This window comes from Antedon mediterranea, chromosome 1 (genome assembly GCF_964355755.1).
Source record: "Antedon mediterranea chromosome 1, ecAntMedi1.1, whole genome shotgun sequence".
NCBI lineage: Eukaryota > Metazoa > Echinodermata > Crinoidea > Comatulida > Antedonidae > Antedon > Antedon mediterranea.
The window spans coordinates 5,691,605-5,713,667 of record NC_092670.1 but is presented as its reverse complement, the minus strand read 5'-3'; the positions used below and the strand labels follow the sequence as shown (position 1 = coordinate 5,713,667).

At 33.3% G+C, this 22,063-nt stretch overlaps 1 protein-coding gene across 1 annotated transcript; it reads left to right on the top strand.

Moving 5' to 3' along the window:
• The first annotated feature begins 279 nt into the window (after positions 1–279).
• LOC140054674 (uncharacterized) lies at positions 280–1,340 on the top strand. Its single transcript, XM_072099751.1, has one exon. The coding sequence runs from the start codon at positions 280–282 to the stop codon at positions 1,231–1,233; it is 954 nt and encodes a 317-aa protein (XP_071955852.1). The 3' UTR covers positions 1,234–1,340.
• Positions 1,341–22,063: the final 20,723 nt, after the last annotated feature.

Genomic DNA, 22,063 nt, shown 5'->3' with positions numbered 1-22,063 from the left:
ATTAAAAAAGAATTTGAACACGTCAGCCACATTTGGAAATTTGGAAATTACCTGCCATCAATATGATGGATTATGATTGTATAGGTTTGAAAGAAAAGTGAACACGTAAGCTACATTTGGAATGAACATGTTAAGGGCATCAGTTTTGATCATTCATGTAGTATGTCGAGCCACTGATAACAACGCATTTCAGATCGCTCACAAAACCTCTAAATTGCTCCATAATTATACACTATACGGCATAATCAATCAAACACCAATACTTCTAAAGGCTTTTAAATGATGTCTACGAAGCCAAATTTAAGATCAAAACGGACAACCGGGAAATCAACCGATAATTTATCTGTGCCTACCGAAGGCCCGATCAACGATGGAGAACAGCCTGCTACCCAGCCTGCTGATTCACCCAACATACCAGAAACCGAAGCCTTGCCGGTACAACAACAAAGCCCATTGTTGTCAAAGGACTCGTCTACTTTGCAAGATGTTAAGCTCCTCCTATCAGACGATAAGGAACTTGTAAGTATTGTTGCAGCAACGATAAGCAAACATATTCTTTCGTCACCCGATCTTATGGATAAAATAATATCATCCATATGCGGAAATGAAACCGTAATAAGATCAATAAGTGACGCTATTATTGACCAGGTTAGCCAAAATATTTACAGTAGCATCTCCATGGACAACGAGACTATAGCGGGCGACATTATTACTCTACAAGAGCAAAATGACCGTCTGAGAAAAGAACATCGCGGTATGGTGGACAAGATCGATGACCTCGAACAGTACAGTAGGCGCAACTGCCTACTAATTCACGGAGTACCCGAAACGGCAAATGAAAACACAGATACTTTAACTCTAGATATTATAACATCACGCATCTGCGAAGATATGGAACTAATCGAGATTGACCGAACTCATCGACTTGGACGGAAGAGAGTACTCCATAACAACAAAACACGCAGCAGTTCTAAACCGAGGCCTCGTCCGATTATCGTAAAATTTTCCACATACCGCGCACGAGCAGAAGTATTTCGCAACAAGAAATTGCTTAAAAATTCTTCTTACTCCATAACCGAGAACTTAACACCTTCTCGCATGACCCTCCTGCGCGAAGCGGGCGCACATGCCGCTGTGGAAGCCGCGTGGTCGCTCGATGGACGGATCAACTGCCTTCTGCACAACAAGAAGAAGATTGTCATTAGGTCTACATCCGACCTCCGTAATCTCTAGATGTAATTAAAACATCAACTATCAATTAATATTGCTTGTATGTTCCGCTTTGCGGATTCAGCTACAGTAAACCTTGATTGTTCCTGTCTGATCCCAAAATTATTTATATTACATTACTCCTGCTGTTGTCGTTTATCGTCATCATCATCTTTTATTATTATTATTATTATTGTTATTATTAGTAGTGTTATTATTATTATTATTATTATTATTACGGTATTATTATTACTAGTATTATTATCATCCCATTTGTATTGCTATACCATTCATTTGATCGTAATAGTTAATTGATAATTGGTACGGTATTATTAATCATTATTATTCTTCTTTATTATAATACCGTTATCATATTATTACGACTACTATTCAATAATTGTAACAACTGATATCCCTAAAATCACTATTATGAAGTATATTGATTTATATACCTATCATTATTATTCCCTTTGTTTTCATACTATTAGCAATACTTTTAATCAATAACTTTGAGAATAAACATTGTATAACTAATATTACTTTAATTACCAATAACTCTATTATCAAACATATATATTGGTATAAAAATAAGTAAACAACCAACCTCAATGCCTTAATTTAATTTAAAACTTCCATATTACGCAATTTTGTAGTGCTCTGTGCGATTATGCAATATTATTCCTACTTATAATTCATCTGATAAATCGAATATTTATAAACCTCATTATTATTATTATTATTATTGTTATTATTAATTGTTTAAATGTATACTCGTTCTATGTCTTGTGTGTCTTGTGATAAATGTATAAGGGTAGCCACATATGTTAACTGTGATATTTGCAATAAGCCTTCTCATGCAACCTGCGCCGGTTTTCCCTACTCAAATTCGCTCAAATTTTACTGCTGCAAATGTCTTGAAGAAACCCTTCCTTTCAACCACATAATTGATGATGATGAATTCAAACATGAAATAAAACAGTTAAACAATGATCATACCATAAATTATTCTAATCTGCAATCATTACAATTTAATCCTTTTGATCTAAACGACAATAATGATTACGACTATATTAATGAAATAACTAATCATAATGATAAATGTGAATATTATTTGAGTGATTCATTTAACAACAAAATAATCAACACAAATTCCAATCTCAGTATACTTCATATGAACTCCCGAAGCCTCATAAAAAACTTTAATTCCATCACAAACTATCTTCTTACTCTAAATCATAAATTCCAAATTATTGGTTTTAGTGAAACCTGGTTGGATAACATCAACAATGTACCGTCTCCACTCACTCATATCGAAGGATACACAATGATACAATCTAACCGTGCAGGTAAAAGAGGCGGGGGAGTTGCCCTTTACATTTCAGATGAACTAAATTTCAAAATCAGAAGTGATATAAATTTACCAACAAACCAAAATTATGATTCGTTATTTATTGAAATAGAATCTATTACCAAAAATAGCATTGTTGGTATTATCTATAGGCCTCCCAATAGCTCTTTTCAACCATTCATAAACAACATTTCTAACTGCATTGATTCAATAACAAAGGAAAAAAAACAATTATTTGTCTGTGGTGACTTTAACCTAGACCTTATAAAACACTCAACCCATAACTACACGAATGAATTCTTAAACACCATGTACTCAGCATCTTTATATCCTCTAATTGACAAACCAACTAGAATAACCACTAAAACATCTACACTTATTGATAATATTTTTACAAATGTACTTGACCAAAAAATAACTCCTGGTATTCTTTTTAATGACATTACTGATCACTTTCCAGTATTCCAAATCCTAAACAATTCCCATTCAAATCAAATAAAAAATTTAAAATGTAACAAAAAACATTACTCAAGAAAGATAAACCAAGAAAATATAGCATCTCTAGGGATTAACTTAATGAACACGAACTGGGACGATGTCTACCAAAATAACTCTGCAAATGAATCCTACAATATTTTTCTCGACAGATTTTCTTCACTATACGATACTCACCTCCCAAAGACAAGAACTAAAATTAACAAACGTAAACTTTGTAAACCATGGATAACAAAAGGTATAATCAAATCTATAAACACTAGAAATAAATTATATAAAAAATATATAAAAACACCAAATATGATTAATAAAACCAATTACATTACTTACAGAAATAAACTCACACGACTAATAAGAACATCATGTAAGCAACACTATACAAATAAGTTTAACGACTATAAAAATAACATTAAAAAAACCTGGAATATAATTAATAACATTCTCTGTAAAAACACCACAAAGACGCTACCTAGTTATTTTACAGATAATGGTACAAAAATTACTGACCCATCTCAAATTGTTAATAAATTCAATCGCTATTTTACTGATATTGGACCTAATCTTTCTTCTAAAATTTCGGCTACTCATGGCAACTTTACTGATTATCTAAAGAATCCCACTCAAAATTCAATTTTCTTCCAACCTACATCTGGTAAAGAGATTCTTGAAATAATTTCTAATCTAAAAAACAGTAAAAGTGCTGGCCTTGATGATATTGAACCCACGATTATTAAAAAAATTGGACCTTTTATTACCAGACCCCTTACCCACATTTTTAATCTATCACTAACTAATGGTGTATTTCCATCATCCTTAAAAATCGCCAAAGTAATTCCTATTCATAAAAAAAATGATTCCCATTCCTTTGAAAACTACCGTCCAATCTCAATTTTGCCTTGCTTTTCTAAAATACTCGAACGCCTTATATACAATAGACTTTACAACTTTCTTTCTTCACATAAATCTTTTCATGATAACCAATATGGCTTCAGACCAAAACATTCTACTGATCTTGCAATCCTGGACATTCAAAGTAAAATCTCTAACGCCTTATCTAAAAACCACCATACTATTGGCTTATTTTTGGACTTGTCTAAAGCATTTGACACTATTAACCACACAATTCTTTTAACTAAACTTAGTCACTATGGAATCCGTGGAACTCCTCTATCTCTACTTTCTAACTATCTTCAAAACAGACAACAAATCACCTCTTTCGGCTCCTACTCCTCAGAAGTTCTTCCCATAACATGTGGTGTGCCCCAAGGATCAATTCTTGGTCCTCTACTTTTTCTCATCTATGTCAACGACATCATCAACGCTTCCAACTCTTTTGAATACGTCCTGTTTGCCGACGACACGAACATTTTTTCCTCCCATCCTGACTACAACACCTTAACTAGAATTTTTAATAAGGAACTAAAACATATATCTCACTGGCTTAAACTTAATAGACTCTCACTAAATATAAACAAAACTGAATATATACACTTTTCTCCAAATAGAAAATGCAATGACAATCAAAACACAATCCATATAGAAAACACTCCTATCAAAAGGGTTACTTATTCTCAGTTCCTTGGTGTAACTATAGATGATAACTTAAACTGGAAAACCCATATAACAAATATAGCTAATAAAATTTCAAAAAACATCGGTGTCTTAAAAAAACTTAAATATATTCTACCCTCTAATATCCTCTTTTCTTTATATAACACATTAATTTTACCTTATCTATCCTATTGTAACATTGCTTGGGGAATTACAGATACTAAAAATAAAACTCTCTGTCCATGGGCTTCCACACATATTTCTAAATTAGACAAACTCTTTAAACTCCAAAAACGGGCTATTCGCATTTGTACCAATTCTCACTATATAGCCCACACAAAGTCCCTTTTCTTTAAACTTAATACCCTAAACATCTTCGATATTAACAAATTACAAATCGCCACATTCATGCACAGATATTCAAACAATCAACTTCCAAATATTTTCAAACATTTCTTCATCAAAAATAATGAATTTCACAACTACAATACAAGAAACGCCAACAATTACGCCACAATAAATTTAACCCATAACACAATCCGGAATTCTATCAAATACCATGGTCCTCTAGTATGGAATAATTTAAGTCAATCCTTACTAAATACTAATAACTTAAATACATTCAAGTCCAAATATAAACAATTCCTTTTATCACAATACAGATCGTACTAATAAAACTTTTTCATCAAACTTTTTTTTTTTTGTCTCACCTCCTGCAAGTATATATGATAGTACATATACTATACCCTTTACGTTTGTCCTCTTGTTGTGTTTGTATTGTCCTGTAGCGTAATTGTGTATAAAAAAAAATATAAAAAAAATATATATATATATATATATATATAATATTATTTCTACTACTTTAATTAATATTTAATTATTGTCTATTGTAATTAATACAATTATTAGTGTATTTTGTACTGGTGAAACCAGGCTTAAAGCTCTATATTGAGCTTATTTGGTCTTTTCCAGGCTTTGCATTTTTTTATTTAATACTTATTATGTAAAAATATTAAGTTTGATGCATTGTGAAATAAAAACGAACGAACGAATGCAAAGGTTTCCGTCATCTTTAGCGTTGTTACAGTAGCATATTAAAGCTGTACATGGTAGTTTTGACTTTTTGCACCTACATCTATATGGTTATGCATCGTGTCTTGCATCCACAATAAATCATCTCTAACGAAGCAGTAGGAATAGCTTCATTTTTCAGAAGCACTGGTTGAAGTTTACCATTAGATAGCTCCCAACCAAAATATGTTGGTGATGGCAAATGCTGCATTGGCGATACAGCTTTTTTCAATACGAGTGCTTGGAAGTGTGCTCTTTGTATATGCTGGTGCACTGCATCGCTTGTTGGAGGTAATGCCTCTGGTTTTTTTTTTTTTTAACATGGCATGCCTAACTTAAAACTGTCGATAAAGGACACCACCAGACAAAGATGAACCAAAACACAGAGACCAATTCGTCGAATTATAGAAAGTGGTGAAATACCGCTGCCAAATTGCTGGTCAAATTTGTTGGCATTACAAGATGCAGATCTGACACGATTTCTATCAGAGGAGTTGATTCGTCAAGCTCTTATAGACAAAGAAATTGTCACAGCTGGTGGATTTATGAAAGAATCAGTTGTTAAATCATCAAAATTGTACACGAATACGTTGTCTCTGGTCAGACCATGAAGAATCGGACACGAGACTTGTCATGCTGCCAATGTCCGATACGACACAGTTGTAGTTGCTTGATACAGACATACTAGTGATTCTAGTGTCTCACTACCAAAGCATGGTATCCACATGGATGATGACAGGGACATCCAAAAAAAGAAATTATCTATAAAAGACATTTTTCAAGCCTTGCCCGAGGGTTCTGCAAAAGCACTGATTCCATTCCACACTATTAGTGGATGCGATACTACCTCATATCCAGGGAAGAGTTAAATTACATTAATACATACATACAGTAATTTAACTCTTCACTGCTCATATCTAAGTGGTCACTCAAATGCATCGGCATGGGAAGTATTAAAAAAAGGTATGAACTAATTAAAGACCTGGGAGAAAACCTATCAGTGACCAAGTTATTATGAAATCGGAAAGATTCATTTTCTACGTTTACGGTGTTGGTCAAGTTAAAAGTACCAATAAAGTTAGGCTTTAAAAAAAAGGGCATTACTTCCAACAAGCGATGCAGTGCACCAACATATAAAAAGAGCACACTTCCAAGCACTCGTATGGAAAAAAGCTGTATCGCCAATCCAGCATTTGCCATCACCAACATATTTTGGTTGGGAGCTATCTAATGGTAAACTTCAACCAGTGCTTCTGAAAAATGAAGCTATTCCTACTGCTTCGTTAGAGATGATTTATTGTGGATGCAAGACACGATGCATAACCAATAGATGTAGGTGCAAGAAGTCAAAACTACCATGTACAGCTTTATGCCGCTGTAACAACGCTAAAGATGACGGAAACCTTTGCATGAATGATCTTAACTGATGCCCTTAACATGTTCATTCCAAATGTAGCTTACGTACGTGTTCACATTTTCTTTTAAATCTATACAATCATAATCCATCATATTGATGGCAAGTAATTTTCAAATGTAGCTTACGTGTTCAAATTCTTTTTTAAATCTATAATCATAATCCATCATATTGATGGCAGGTACTATACAATCATAATCCATCATATTGATGGCAGGTAATTTCCTAATTTCCAAATGTAGCTGACGTGTTCAAATTCTTTTTAAAATCTATAATCATAATCCATCATATTGATGGCAGGTACTATACAATCATAATCCATCATATTGATGGCAGGTAATTTCCTAATTTCCAAATGTAACTGACGTGTTCAAATTCTTTTTAAAATCTATAATCATAATCCATCATATTGATGGCAGGTAATTTTCAAATGTAGCTTACGTGTTCAAATTCTTTTTAAAATCTATAATCATAATCCATCATATTGATGGCAGGTACTATACAATCATAATCCATCATATTGATGGCAGGTAATTTCCCAATTTCCAAATGTAGCTTACGTCTTCAAATTCTTTTTTAAATCTATAATCATAATCCATCATATTGATGGCAGGTAATTTCCAAATTTCCAAATGTAGCTGACGTGTTCAAATTCTTTTTTAAATCTATAATCATAATCCATCATATTGATGGCAGGTACTATACAATCATAATCCATCATATTGATGGCAGGTAATTTCAAATTTCAAATTTCAAAAAATGTAACTTGCGTATTCAAATTCCTTTTTAAATCTATATAAATCATAACACATCATATTTGATGGCAGTGAATTTTATAATTTTACTAATTATTATTGTGTATAAATAATTTCATAGTTATGCAATTACTGTATATTATATTTAGTATACAGTAGGCCTATGCTGTAGTTAAAAGGTCAATAACCATACTATCGGCCATTCTTGTACAAAATATTCCATTAGACTGGATAGAAACACACATTTTTTAAACAATTTAAAAAGAAAAAAAAATTCATAAGACCACAATTTTCAAAGTTATATTATTATTATATTATTATATTTGACTAATAGTTCAAAGGTCAATAGTTGTAGAATCGGCCATTTTTTTTAAAAACATTTCATTATAATAAATATGAATGTATAGTTTCTGAACAATTTGAGCCCTATTTTGTGTCTCTCCGATTATTGGTTACTGAGATACAATAAATCAAGGTCAAAGGTCAAAATGTCAGAAATACGACTTGCATCCATTTTTTGAGAAAATGTGTCATTAAAGTGAATATAAAAACATATATTTAAAACATTTTGACACCAAAATTAATTATCTGTGACTAGTGGTTCTCGAGATATAGGGTAATTATAAAAAATGGCCGCCATTTTTAATTATGGAAATTAAGGGCTTAGATGGCCGAATTTCGCTTGGGATCCGCCATATTCGTAATCAGCGAGGTCGAAATATACTAAATCAAGTGGATCCCAGCTTCTACCCAAAAATGCTTCTTGATTCGTTTTCTAGGCCGTTTTTTGAGAAATGGAACCTGTCTAATAGGTTGAGGACAAAAGGAAGTGTTCACGTTGGCATTATGACCTGAACTGAAGAATATGATATGTTGTTATTGCTGAATTTTATTATTTAAATTCATATATAGTATACACAGTATAATCTGTATCCATATCACATACAGTGAAGAATAGGTGAAATTACGGGACCCGCTATTTATTGCAATTTTTAACATGTTGACGGTTTTAAAATGAAACGCGAAGGTAGCAATTCCGAAAGGAAATTATCTCAGCAACAACGTATTAGCGTGTAGAAGAAATTTGAATACGTGAAATATTGATGCGCGCTCTTTTAAATGTAATGAATTATGACGCAAAAGATGAAAATACGACCTTTTTTATTTAACTGGCCATATGATGACGTCACAACATCCGATTGGCAACATTTTTACATAATTTCGTATCTACAATCCAATAGCTTCCAGAAAAAGTTTTAATCGTGATTTTCACATTTTATTCTTACGAGCTATAACAGATTAAAATTTACTGTAAAGATGAAATTAATGCCACACGTGATTTAAATTTTTAGGCACGATGACGTTAAAAAAATTAAAATATTTTTAACTCATGCGAAAGATAGTTGATTGACCTAGACAATATCAAAATCGGGGTGAAAATGGAAAACGGATAAGTGGAGATGCGCTCTATTCAATGTGATGAGCTATGACAAAAGATACAAAAATCCTAAATTTTATATTCGCGTGGCCATACGATGACGTCACAATGTCCGGTTAGCCATATTAATACCTGATCCAATATCTACAACTCATCTATTTCCAGAATATGCCATCCATAAAAAGTTGACCGTCTAGTTTAGAAATTACGACTGTTTAAAAAAAGGCATATTTTAAACGAATTTTTTAACCTTTTCATAAAAAACGCGCGCAAATTGTCCAATTCGACGTGCTCGTATGACGTATCTTTAAGTCGAAATTGTTTAAAATTTGGTAAAATTACTAGAAAAGGCTGGAAAAACATAAATTACGCGAAAAAAATACGTTTTCAATGCTACGTGCGCACCGCACACGTAAAAATGTGCGCACGCGTGGGAATTTTTGACATGCTTAAAACGACATGAAACGCGTAGAAAGTTGATTATAAATTAATTTTGCGCATTTTGAAATTTTATATGCGCGTGCGCGCGTAACTTTGTGTAAAACACGCAATTTTTTCTCAACAGAAAGTTAGCGCATGATATAAATTAAACTTTTGCAAAGTTTCAAGTTGAAATGTTATTTGGTTGTCGAGCTATGTTAAATACGACAAAATCGTTAAATCACGCGTAAGTCACGTTGCGCAATTTTAAACATCATGAAAAGCTTCGCTGCACATCTTCATGTGCACGACGATATGTTGAGAAAGTTACAAAATGTTATGTTTGCAAGTTTTCGAGAAAAGCGTTCCACAAAAATCATACAGAAAGAAAGAAGAGAAACTAGACATGTAACTCGTCACTTTGACGAGTTTGGTTATCCGCCGCGCAAGTGGTGCAACATTAACATTAAGGGGATAGGTTGAGGACAAAAGGAAGTGTTCACTATGGCATTATGACCTGAACTGAAGAATATGATATGTTGTTATTGCTGAATGTTATTATTTAAATTCATATGTAGTATACACAGTATAATCTGTATCCATATCACATACAGTGTAGAATAGGTGAAATTACGGGACCCGCTATTTATTGCAATTTTTAACATGTTGACGGTTTTAAAATGAAACGCGAAGGTAGCAATTCCGAAAGGAAATTATCTCAGCAACAACGTATTAGCGTGTAGAAGAAATTTGAATACGTGAAATATTGATGCGCGCTCTTTTAAATGTAATGAATTATGATGCAAAAGATGAAAATACGACCTTTTTTATTTAACTGGCCATATGATGACGTCACAACATCCGATTGGCAACATTTTTACATAATTTCGTATCTACAATCCAATAGCTTACAGAAAAAGTTTTAATCGTGATTATCACATTTTATTCTTACGAGCTATAACAGATTAAAATTGTCTGTAAAGATGAAATTGATGCCACACGTGATTTAAATTTTTAGGCATGATGACGTCAAAAAAATTAAATTATTTTTAACTCATGCGAAAGACAGTTGATTGACCTAGACATTATCAAAATCGGGGGGAATATGGAAAACGGATAAGTCGAGATGCGCTCTATTCAATGTGATGAGCTATGACGAAAGATACAAAAATCCTAAATTTTATGTTCGTGTGGCCATACGATGACGTCACAATGTCCGGTTAGCCATATTAATACCTGATCCGATATCTACAACTCATCTACTTCCAGAATATGTCATCCACAAAAATTTGACCGTCTAGTTTAGAAATTACGACTGTTTAAAAAAAGACATATTTTAAACGAATTTTTTAACCTTTTCATAAAAAACGCGCGCAAATTGTCCAATTGGACGTGCTCGTATGACGTATCTTTAAGTCGAAATTGTTTAAAATTTGGTAAAATTACTAGAAAAGGCTGGAAAAACATAAATCACGCGAAAAAAATACGTTTTCAATGCTACGTGCGCACCGCACACGTAAAAATGTGCTCAAGCGTGGGAATTTTTGACATGCTTAAAACGACATGAAACGCGTAGAAAGTTGATTATAAATTAATTTTGCGCATTTTGAAATTTTAAATGCGCGTGCGCGCGTAACTTTATGTAAAACACGCAATTTTTTTTCAACAGAAAGTTAGCGCATGATATAAATTAAACTTTTGCAAAGTTTCAAGTTGAAATGTTATTTGGTTGTAGACATATGTTAAATACGAGAAAATCGTTAAATCGCGCGTACGTCACGTTGCGCAATTGTAAACATCATGAAAAGCTTCGCCTGACGACGTTACATAAATGTCAAAATGTTAACATAGTTACCGAAATGTTATGTTTGCGAGTTTTGGAGAAAAGCGTTACACAAAAATCATACAGAAAGAAAGAAGAAGAATAAAAAGATGACTAGACATGTAACTCGTCACTTTGACGAGTTTGGTTATCCGCCGCGCAAGTGGTGCAACATTAACATTAAGGGGATAGGTTGAGGACAAAAGGAAGTGTTCACGTTGGCATTATGACCTGAACTGAAGAATATGATATGTTGCTGAATTTTATTATTTAAATTCATATATAGTATACACAGTATAATCTGTATCCATATCACATACAGTGACATACATAGAATAGGTGAAATTCCGGGACCCGCTATTTATTGCAATTTTTAACATGTTGACGGTTTTAAAATGAAACGCGAAGGTAGCAATTCCGAAAGGAAATTATCTCAGCAACAACGTATTAGCGTGTAGAAGAAATTTGAATACGTGAAATATTGATGCGCGCTCGTTTAAATGTAATGAATTATGACGCAAAAGATGAAAATACGACCTTTTTTATATAACTGACCATATGATGACGTCACAACATCCGATTGGCAACATTTTTACATAATTTCGTATCTAAAATTCAATAGCTTCCAGAAAAAGTTTTAATCGTGATTATCACATTTTATTCTTACGAGCTATAACAGATTAAAATTTACTGTAAAGATGAAATTAATGCCACACGTGATTTAAATTTTTAGGCATGATGACGTCAAAAAAATTAAAATATTTTTAACTCATGCGAAAGATAGTTGATTGACCTAGACAATATCAAAATCGGGGTGAAAATGGAAAACGAATAAGTGGAGATGCGCTCTATTCAATGTGATGAGCTATGACGAAAGATACAAAAATCCTAAATTTTATATTTGCGTGGCCATACGATGACGTCACAATGTCCGGTTAGCCATATCAATACCTGATCCGATATCTACCACTCATCTACTTCCAGAATATGTCATCCACAAAAAATTGACCGTCTAGTTTAGAAATTACGACTGTTTAAAAAAAGGCATATTTTAAACGAATTTTTTAACCTTTTCATAAAAAACGCGCGCAAATTGTCCAATTCGACGTACTCGTATGACGTATCTTTAAGTCGAAATTGTTTAAAATTTGGTAAAATTACTAGAAAAGGCTGGAAAAACATAAATCACGCGAAAAAAATACGTTTTCAATGCTACGTGCGTACCGCACACGTAAAAATGTGCGCACGCGTGGGAATTTTTGACATGCTTAAAACGACCAGAAACGCGTAGAAAGTTGATTATAAATTAATTTTGCGCATTTTGAAATTTTAAATGCGCGTGCGCGCGTAACTTTGTGTAAAACACGCAATTTTTTTTCAACATAAAGTTAGCGCATGATATAAATTAAACTTTTGCGAAGTTTCAAGTTGAAATGTTATTTGATTTTCAACATATGTTAAATACGAGAAAATCGTTAAATCGCGCGTACGTCACGTTGCGCAATTGCAAACATCATGAAAAGCTTCGCTTGACGACGTTACGTAAATGTCAATATGTTAAGATAGTTACCGAAATGTTATGTTTGCGAGTTTTAGAGAAAAGCGTTACACAAAAATCATACAGAAAGAAAGAAGAAAAATAAAAAGATGATGATTTCGTACAATCACAAGAGGTTATCCTGCAACTTCGTTGCGGATAACCAATGATGATGATGATTTCGTACAATCACAAGAGGTTATCCTGCAACTTCGTTGCGGATAACCAATAAAAAGTTGATGTTGATGATGATTTCGTACAATCACAAGAGGTTATCCTGCAACTTCGTTGCGGATAACCAACTAGACATGTAACTCGTCACTTTGACGAGTTTGGTTATCCGCCGCGCAAGTGGTGCAACATAAACATTAAGAGGATAGGTTGAGGACAAAAGGAAGTGTTCACGTTGGCATTATGACCTGAACTGAAGAATATGATATGTTGTTATTGCTGAATTTTATTATTTAAATTCATATATAGTATACACAGTATCTGTATCCATATCACATACAGTGTAGAATAGGTGAAATTACGGGACCCGCTATTTATTGCAATTTTTAACATGTTGACGGTTTTAAAATGAAACGCGAAGGTAGAAATTCCGAAAGGAAATTATCTCAGCAACAACGTATTAGCGTGTAGAAGAAATTTGAATACGTGAAATATTGATGCGCACTCTTTTAAATGTAATGAATTATGACGCAAAAGATGAAAATACGACCTTTTTTGTTTAACTAGCCATATGATGACGTCACAACATCCGATTGGCAACATTTTTACATAATTTCGTATCTACAATCCAATAGCTTCCAGAAAAAGTTTTAATCGTGATTATCACATGTTATTCTTACGAGCTATAACAGATTAAAATTTACTGTAAAGATGAAATTAATGCCACACGTGATTTAAATTTTTAGGCATGATGACGTCAAAAAAATTAAAATATTTTTAACTCATGCGAAAGATACTTGATTGACCTAGACAATATCAAAATCGGGGTGAAAATGGAAAACGGATAAGTGGAGATGCGCTCTATTCAATGTGATGAGCTATGACGAAAGATACAAAAATCCTAAATTTTATATTCGTGTGGCCATACGATGACGTCACAATGTCCAGTTAGCCATATTACTACCTGATTCGATATCTACAACTCATCTACTTCCAGAATATGCCATCCACAAAAAGTTGACCGTCTAGTTTAGAAATTACGACTGTTTTAAAAAAGGCATATTTTAAACGAATTTTTTAACCTTTTCATAAAAAACGCGCGCCAATTGTCCAATTCGACGTGCTCGTATGACGTATCTTTAAGTCGAAATTGTTTAAAATTTGGTAAAATTACTTGAAAAAGCTGGAACAACATAAATCACGCGAAAAAAATACGTTTTCAATGCTACGTGCGCACCGCACACGTAAAAATGTGCGCACGCGTGGGAATTTTTGACATGCTTAAAACGACATGAAACGCGTAGAAAGTTGATTATAAATTAATTTTGCGCATTTTGAAATTTTATATGCGCGTGCGCGCGTAACTTTGTGTAAAACACGCAATTTTTTTTCAACAGAAAGTTAGCGCATGATATAAATTAAACTTTTGCAAAGTTTCAAGTTGAAATGTTATTTGGTTGTCGAGCTATGTTAAATACGACAAAATCATTAAATCGCGCGTAGGTCACGTTGCGCAATTGTAAATATCATGAAAAGCTTCGCTGCACATCTTCATGTGCATGACGATATGTTGAGAAAGTTACAAAATGTTATGTTTGCAAGTTTTCGAGAAAAGCGTTCCACAAAAATCATACAGAAAGAAAGAAGAGAAATAAAAAGTTGATGTTGATGATGATTTCGTACAATCACAAGAGGTTATCCTGCAACTTCGTTGCGGATAACCAATAAAAAGTTGATGTTGATGATGATTTCGTACAATCACAAGAGGTTATCCTGCAACTTCGTTGCGGATAACCAAAAAGGAAAAAGATCCCATACAATAACAAGGAGTTATCCGCCAAGTGCGGATAACTAACTAGACATGTAACTCGTCACTTTGACGAGTTAGTTATCCGCACGACAAAGGCCACGTAGACGTCATACGTTAGAATATTGCACACAGAAAAAGATTATGGCAATATGACCTGAACTGAAGAATATGATATGTTGTTATTGCTGAATTCTGTTATTTTGTGTCATATTATATATACAATATAATCTGTATACATTATTACATACAGTGTAGAATAGGTGAAATGACTGGACCCGTCATTTATTCCAATTTTTAACATAGCGACGGTATCAAAATGAAACACTAAGATAGCAATTTCGGAAGGAAATTATCTCGGCAACAACATATTAATGTGTAGAAGAAATTTAAATACGTAAAATATTGATGCGCGCTCTTTTAAATGTGATGAATTATGACGCAAAAGATGAAAATACGACTTTTTTTATTTAACTGGTCATATGATGACGTCACAACATCCGATTGGCAAAATGTTTACATAAATTCGTATCTACAATCCAATAGCTTCCAGAAAACGTTTTAATCATGATTATCACGTTTTATTCTGACGAGCTATAACAGATTGAAATTTACTGTAAAGACGAAAATAAGTGACCCACGTTATTTACATTTTTAGACATGATGACGTCATAAAAATTAAAATATTTTTAACTCATATGAAAGATAGTTGATTGACCTAGATAATATAAAAATCGGGGTAAAAATGGAAAACAGATAATTGGAGATGCGCTCTATTAAATGTCATGCGCTATGATGAAAGATACAAAAATCCTATATTTTATATTCGCGTGGCCATACGATGACGTCACAATGTCCGGTTAGCCATATTATTACATGATCCGATATCTACACCTCATCAACTTCAAGAATATGTCATCCACAAAAAGTTGACCGTCCAGTTTAGAAATTACGACTGTTTAAAAAAAGGCATAATTTTGACAAATTTTAACGAATTTTTTACCTTTTTCATCAAAAACCCACGTAAATTATCCAATTCGACGTGCCCGTATGACGTAATTTTAAGTCTAAATCGTTTAAAAGTTGGTAAAATTACTACAAAAGGCTGGAAAAACATAAATCACGTGAAAAAAATTGTTTTCAACGCTACGTGCGCACGGCGCGCGTAAAGAAATGCGCACGCGTGGGAATTTTTTACCTGCTCAAAATGACATGAAACGCGTAGAAAGTGGATTAGAAATTGATTTTTCGCATTTTGAAATTTTAAACGCGCGTGCGCGCGTAACTTCGTGTAAAACATGCCATTTTTTTTACAAAGTCAGTTAGCGCAAGATATAACTAAAACTTTTGTTAAGTTTCAATTTAAATTGTTATATGGTTTTCGATGTATGTTAAATACGCGAAATTCGTTAAAACGCGCGTAAGTCATGTTGTGCAATTCTGACGTCATTCAAAAATAGAAAAGCACAACTTCAGGTGAATACCCATATGTTGACAAAGTTATGAAATGTTAACTTTACACGTTTTTGAGATATGCTCTGCACAAAAATGACAGAAAGAAAGAATAATACAGACTAGACATGTAACTCGTCACTTTGACGAGTTTGGTTATCCGCCGCGCAAGTGGTGCAACATTAACATTAAAGGGATAGGTTGAGGACAAAAGGAAGTGTTCACGTTGGCATTATGACCTGAACTGAAGAATATGATATGTTGTTATTGCTGAATTTTATTATTTAAATTCATATATAGTATACACAGTATAATCTGTATCCATATCACATACAGTGTAGAATAGGTGAAATTACGGGACCCGCTATTTATTGCAATTTTTAACATGTTGACGGTTTTAAAATGAAACGCGAAGTTAGCAATTCCGAAAGAAAATTATCTCAGCAACAACGTATTAGCGTGTAGAAGAAATTTGAATACGTGAAATATTGATGCGCGCTCTTTTAAATGTAATGAATTATGACGCAAAAGATGAAAATACGACCTTTTTTATTTAACTGGCCATATGATGACGTCACAACATCCGATTGGCAACACTTTTACATAATTTCGTATCTACAATCCAATAGCTTCCAGAAAAAGTTTTAATTGTGATTATCACATTTTATTCTTATGAGCTATAACAGATTAAAATTTACTGTAAAGATGAAATTGATGCCACACGTGATTTAAATTTTTAGGCATGATGACGTCAAAAAAATTAAAATATTTTTAACTCATGCGAAAGATAGTTGATTGACCTAGACAATATCAAAATCAGGGTGAAAATGGAAAACGAATAGGTGGAGATGCGCTCTATTCAATGTGATGAGTTATGACGAAAGATACAAAAATCCTAAATTTTATATTCGCGTGGCCATACGATGACGTCACAATGTCCGGTTAGCCATATTAATACCTGATCCGATATCTACAACTCATCTACTTCCAGAATATGTCATCCACAAAAAGTTGACCGTCTAGTTTAGAAATTACGACTGTTTAAAAAAAGGCTTATTTTAAACGAATTTTTTAACCTTTTCATAAAAAACGCGCGCAAATTGTCCAATTCGATGTGCTCGTATGACGTATCTTTAAGTCGAAATTGTTTAAAATTTGGTAAAATTGCTAGAAAAGGCTGGAAAAACATAAATCACGCGAAAAAAATACGTTTTCAATGCTACGTGCGCACCGCACACGTAAAAATGTGCGCACGCGTGGGAATTTTTGACATGCTTAAAACGACATAAAACGCGTAGAAAGTTGATTATAAATTAATTTTGCGCATTTTGAAATTTTAAATACGCGTGCGCGCGTAACTTTGTGTAAAACACGCAATTTTTTTTAAACAGAAAGTTAGCGCATGATATAAATTAAACTTTTGCAAAGTTTCACTTTAAAATGTTATTTGGTTTTCGACATATGTTAGATACGAGAAAATCGTTAAATCGCGCATACGTCACGTTGCGCAATTGTAAACATCATGAAAAGCTTCGCTTGACGACGTTACATAAATGTCAAAATGTTAACATAGTTACCGAAATGTTATGTTTGCGAGTTTTAGAGAAAAGCGTTACACAAAAATCATACAGAAAGAAAGAAGAAGAACTAGACATGAAACTCGTCACTTTGACGAGTTAGTTATCCGCACATCAAACGCCACGTGCACGTCATACGTTGGAATATTGCACACAGAAAAAGATTATGGCATTATGACCTGAACTGAAGAATATGATATGTTGTTATTGCTGAATTCTGTTATTTTGTGTCATACACAGTATAATCTGTATACATATCACATACAGTGTAGAATAGGTGAAATTACGGGACCCGCTATTTATTCCAATTTTTAATGTTGACGGTTTCAAAATGAAAAACTAAGGTAGCAATTTCGGAAGGAAATTATCTCAGCAACAACATATTAACGTGTTTAAGAAATTTGAATATGTGAAATATTGATGCGCGCTCTTTTAAATGTAATGAACTATGATGCAAAAGATGAAAATACGACTTTTTTTATTTAACTGGCCATATGATGACGTCACAACATCTAATTGGCAAAATGTTTACATGAATTCGTATCTAAAATCCATTAGCTTCCTGAAAATGTTTTAATCATGATTATCACGTTTTATTCTGACGAGCTATAACAGATTGAAATTTACTGTAAAGATGAAAATAAGTGACCCAGGTTATTTACATTTTTAGACATCATGACGTCATAAAAATTAAAATATTTTTAACTCATGCGAAAGATAGTTGATTGACCTAGAAAATATAAAAATCGGGATGAAAATGAAAAACAGATAAGTGGAGATGCGCTCTATTAAATGTGATGAGCTATGATGAAAGATACACAAATCCTATATTTTATATTCGCGTGGCCATATGATGACGTCACAATGTCCGGTTAGCCATATTAAAGCATGAACCGATATCTACAACTCATCAACTTCCAGAATATGTAATAAAAATAACTTTCACCGTTTAGTTTAGAAACTACGACTGTTTAAAAAAGGGCATGATTTTGACGAATTTTTGAACTTTTTCATCAAAAACATGCGCAAATTGTCAAATTCGACGTGCTCGTATTGACGTAATTTTAAGTCGAAATGGTTCCATATTTGGTAAAATTACTATGAAAGGCTGGAAAAATATGATTTACGTAAAACATTGACGTATTTCACGCTTTGTGTACACCGCGCGCGCAAAAATTTGCGCATCCCTGGGAATTGTTGACATGCTTAAAATGACATGAAACGCGTAGAAAGTTGATTAGAAATAAATTTTGCGCATTTTGAAATCTTAAATTCGCGTGCGCGCGTAACTTCTTGTAAAACATGCCATTTTTAATCCACAAAAAAAACTTAAATTTTCACAAAGTGTAAAAAAAAAATTATGCTTGGTTTTTAATCTATGATCAATCATTGAAATTCATAAAATCGCACGTAAGTCATGTTGCGCAACTCTGACGTATTTAAAAAATACATGCTGCACAACTTCATATAAATGTTCATATGTTGACAAAGTTATGAAATGTTATGTTAACACGTTTTAGAGATACAGGAGCCACAAAAAAGTGGAGGAAAGAAAGAAGAAAAACATAGAAATTGATCCAGTACAGTTACAAGGAGTTATCCGCTCAATGCGGATAACTAATAAAAAGTTGATGATGATGATGATGATGATGATGATTTCGTACAATCACAAGAGGTTATCCTGCAACTTCGTTGCGGATAACCAATAATACAGAAAAATATTGATCCAATACAATCACAAGGAGTTATCCGCTACTAAGCGGATAACTAAAAAAATAAATATTGATCCACTACAATCACAAGGAGTTATCCGCTACTAAGCGGATAACTAATGATGAAACAGGACAGTTACAAGGAGTTATCCGCTGAATGCGGATAACTAATAAAAAGTTGATGTTGATGATGATTTCGTACAATCACAAGAGGTTATCCTGCAACTTCGTTGCGGATAACCAATTACACAATCACTCTCCAGTATATACAGCACCCGCCACGATTTCTAGACGGTCTCCCATCCAGAATGCAACCGGGCCCAACGTTGCTTAACTTCGGTGATCTGACGAGAACCGGTGTTTCAACGCAGTATGGCCGTAATGCATCATAGGCATACATAAAATCATCGCGTTGGTAAACTATTATGTAATGATTTGGTCCGACTTGAATAATAGGTGCACATCAATCTAAATCGAACGATTGTAGAATACAAGACAATGAAAAAAAAAGTAACATAAAATAAGGATAAGGATTCACCCCTGATGAAGCTACCTTGATAGCTTAAATTCTTTTTTCTTTCGGACAGAAATCCGAAATTCACATAATCGAATGTCATTGTTATTCGGAGTCTGAGGCTCGTAAATCGCACAAATGTAATTCCCAACGGCCACACTCGGCACCACCTTTGACATTGGAATTTCTAACATTTCTAATAACATAACTAAACCAGGAACTAAATGTAACAACACACAGCAATGATGAAGGTGTTACCTACTGTAGGCATATTTCTTCTTTGTTTTATTAATGTTATTGTTTCTGACCCCACACCAGGACGGTAAGTTCAATAATTTGATATGTGTAATTACTATTTCAATTGTAGGCCTACATGGGTCTATCTACCACCACGATAATTCTACGGAAGACATCCTGGATCCAGTTTTATAAACGTTTCTATGGCGTTTTGGTTTTGTTTTTAAAGGTCCAAGAACACGTTTTAAGACTATGGTTCTTATATAGGCCTACTGTTTTCTAAACGTTTTCATAAAATATTGTGATTTGGTTTTTAAAAGGCTGTGATTTTGTCTAATAATAAATGTTTATAAACGTTGATAAAACCTTTTAAAAAACAATGTTTTAAGACGTATAAAATGCTTTTACTGACGTTTTTTAATAAGACCAAATCTTAATCTTTAAAAAACGTTTTACAAACGTTAAATAAACGTTTTAAAACCTTTTTTTTATTAATGTTTTTCTTGATTTTACAACGGTTTACATACGTTTATAAAACTTAAAAGGTTTTTTGGAACAAAGTTTCCTAAACGTTTCCATAAAACCTTGTTTTTTTTTAATTTTTAAAGGTCCATGACTATGTCTTTTACAAACGTTAATTAGACGCTTTATGACCATTTTATACGTTCCAACATTTTGAAACGTATTTCAAACTAGAAAACAAAAACGTACAAGGCAAGGAAACCGAAAGCCGCCGTCTTGCGTTATGAACGTTCAGAAACCTAAGTCTAACGTGTTCTGCAAACGAATAAAGCATCAAAAAAGTTTGGTTTGCTTTTTAAAGATTTGTAGTTCTTCATCTGTAAAGGTTCATAAAACAATATAAAATATACCATGATTTAAACATGACGTTTAAGTGTTTTCGGTGGTTCGAGTGATATACAATACAATTGGAGACATGCCACAGCTGTTGATATATGACCTCATGAATTTTAACTATTATGTTTGCGCCAAAACTTAAGAAGCATTTATTAAGAAGAAGCTCCATCATAAACATCGTTCTACTCATTGCAATGTAAATAATAACATTGAAATGTGTTTACTACATATTTTGTATTATCATGTAAGTTCAATAGTTTTATTTATTGTTATATCAATTGACAAAATTATTAGGTTGCCTGCTTGCACATAAGCGTCAGGCAACCTACAGACGACCTATCATGAAGTAAATTGACCTACTAATTTTCATGTGTTTGCGGTTACCATATTATGACAAATGTATACTCTTTTATTAGAGCACATGTTTGCAGCAGAGACGTATCGGTGTGGGTGACACGTCGAGTGTCGTACCAAATCTCCCGACAGACCTCGGGTACAACACGTTGCGGATTATTTAATTGGTGGAGGTGTACAACGTACAGGTAAATAATGTCTATTTCTAATAAAGAATGTAAGCCTAAGTTATCGACGCGAAGGATGACATCCTGAACTGTCGCATTTGATTTGACTCACTTGCGTTGCTTCCAAGTGGGAACCAAACTTTAGTCCTGTTCA

Bases quoted from the DNA above. Each gene is read 5' to 3' on its own strand.
- LOC140054674 (XM_072099751.1), top strand. From the start codon at position 280: ATGATGTCTACGAAGCCAAATTTAAGATCAAAACGGACAACCGGGAAA.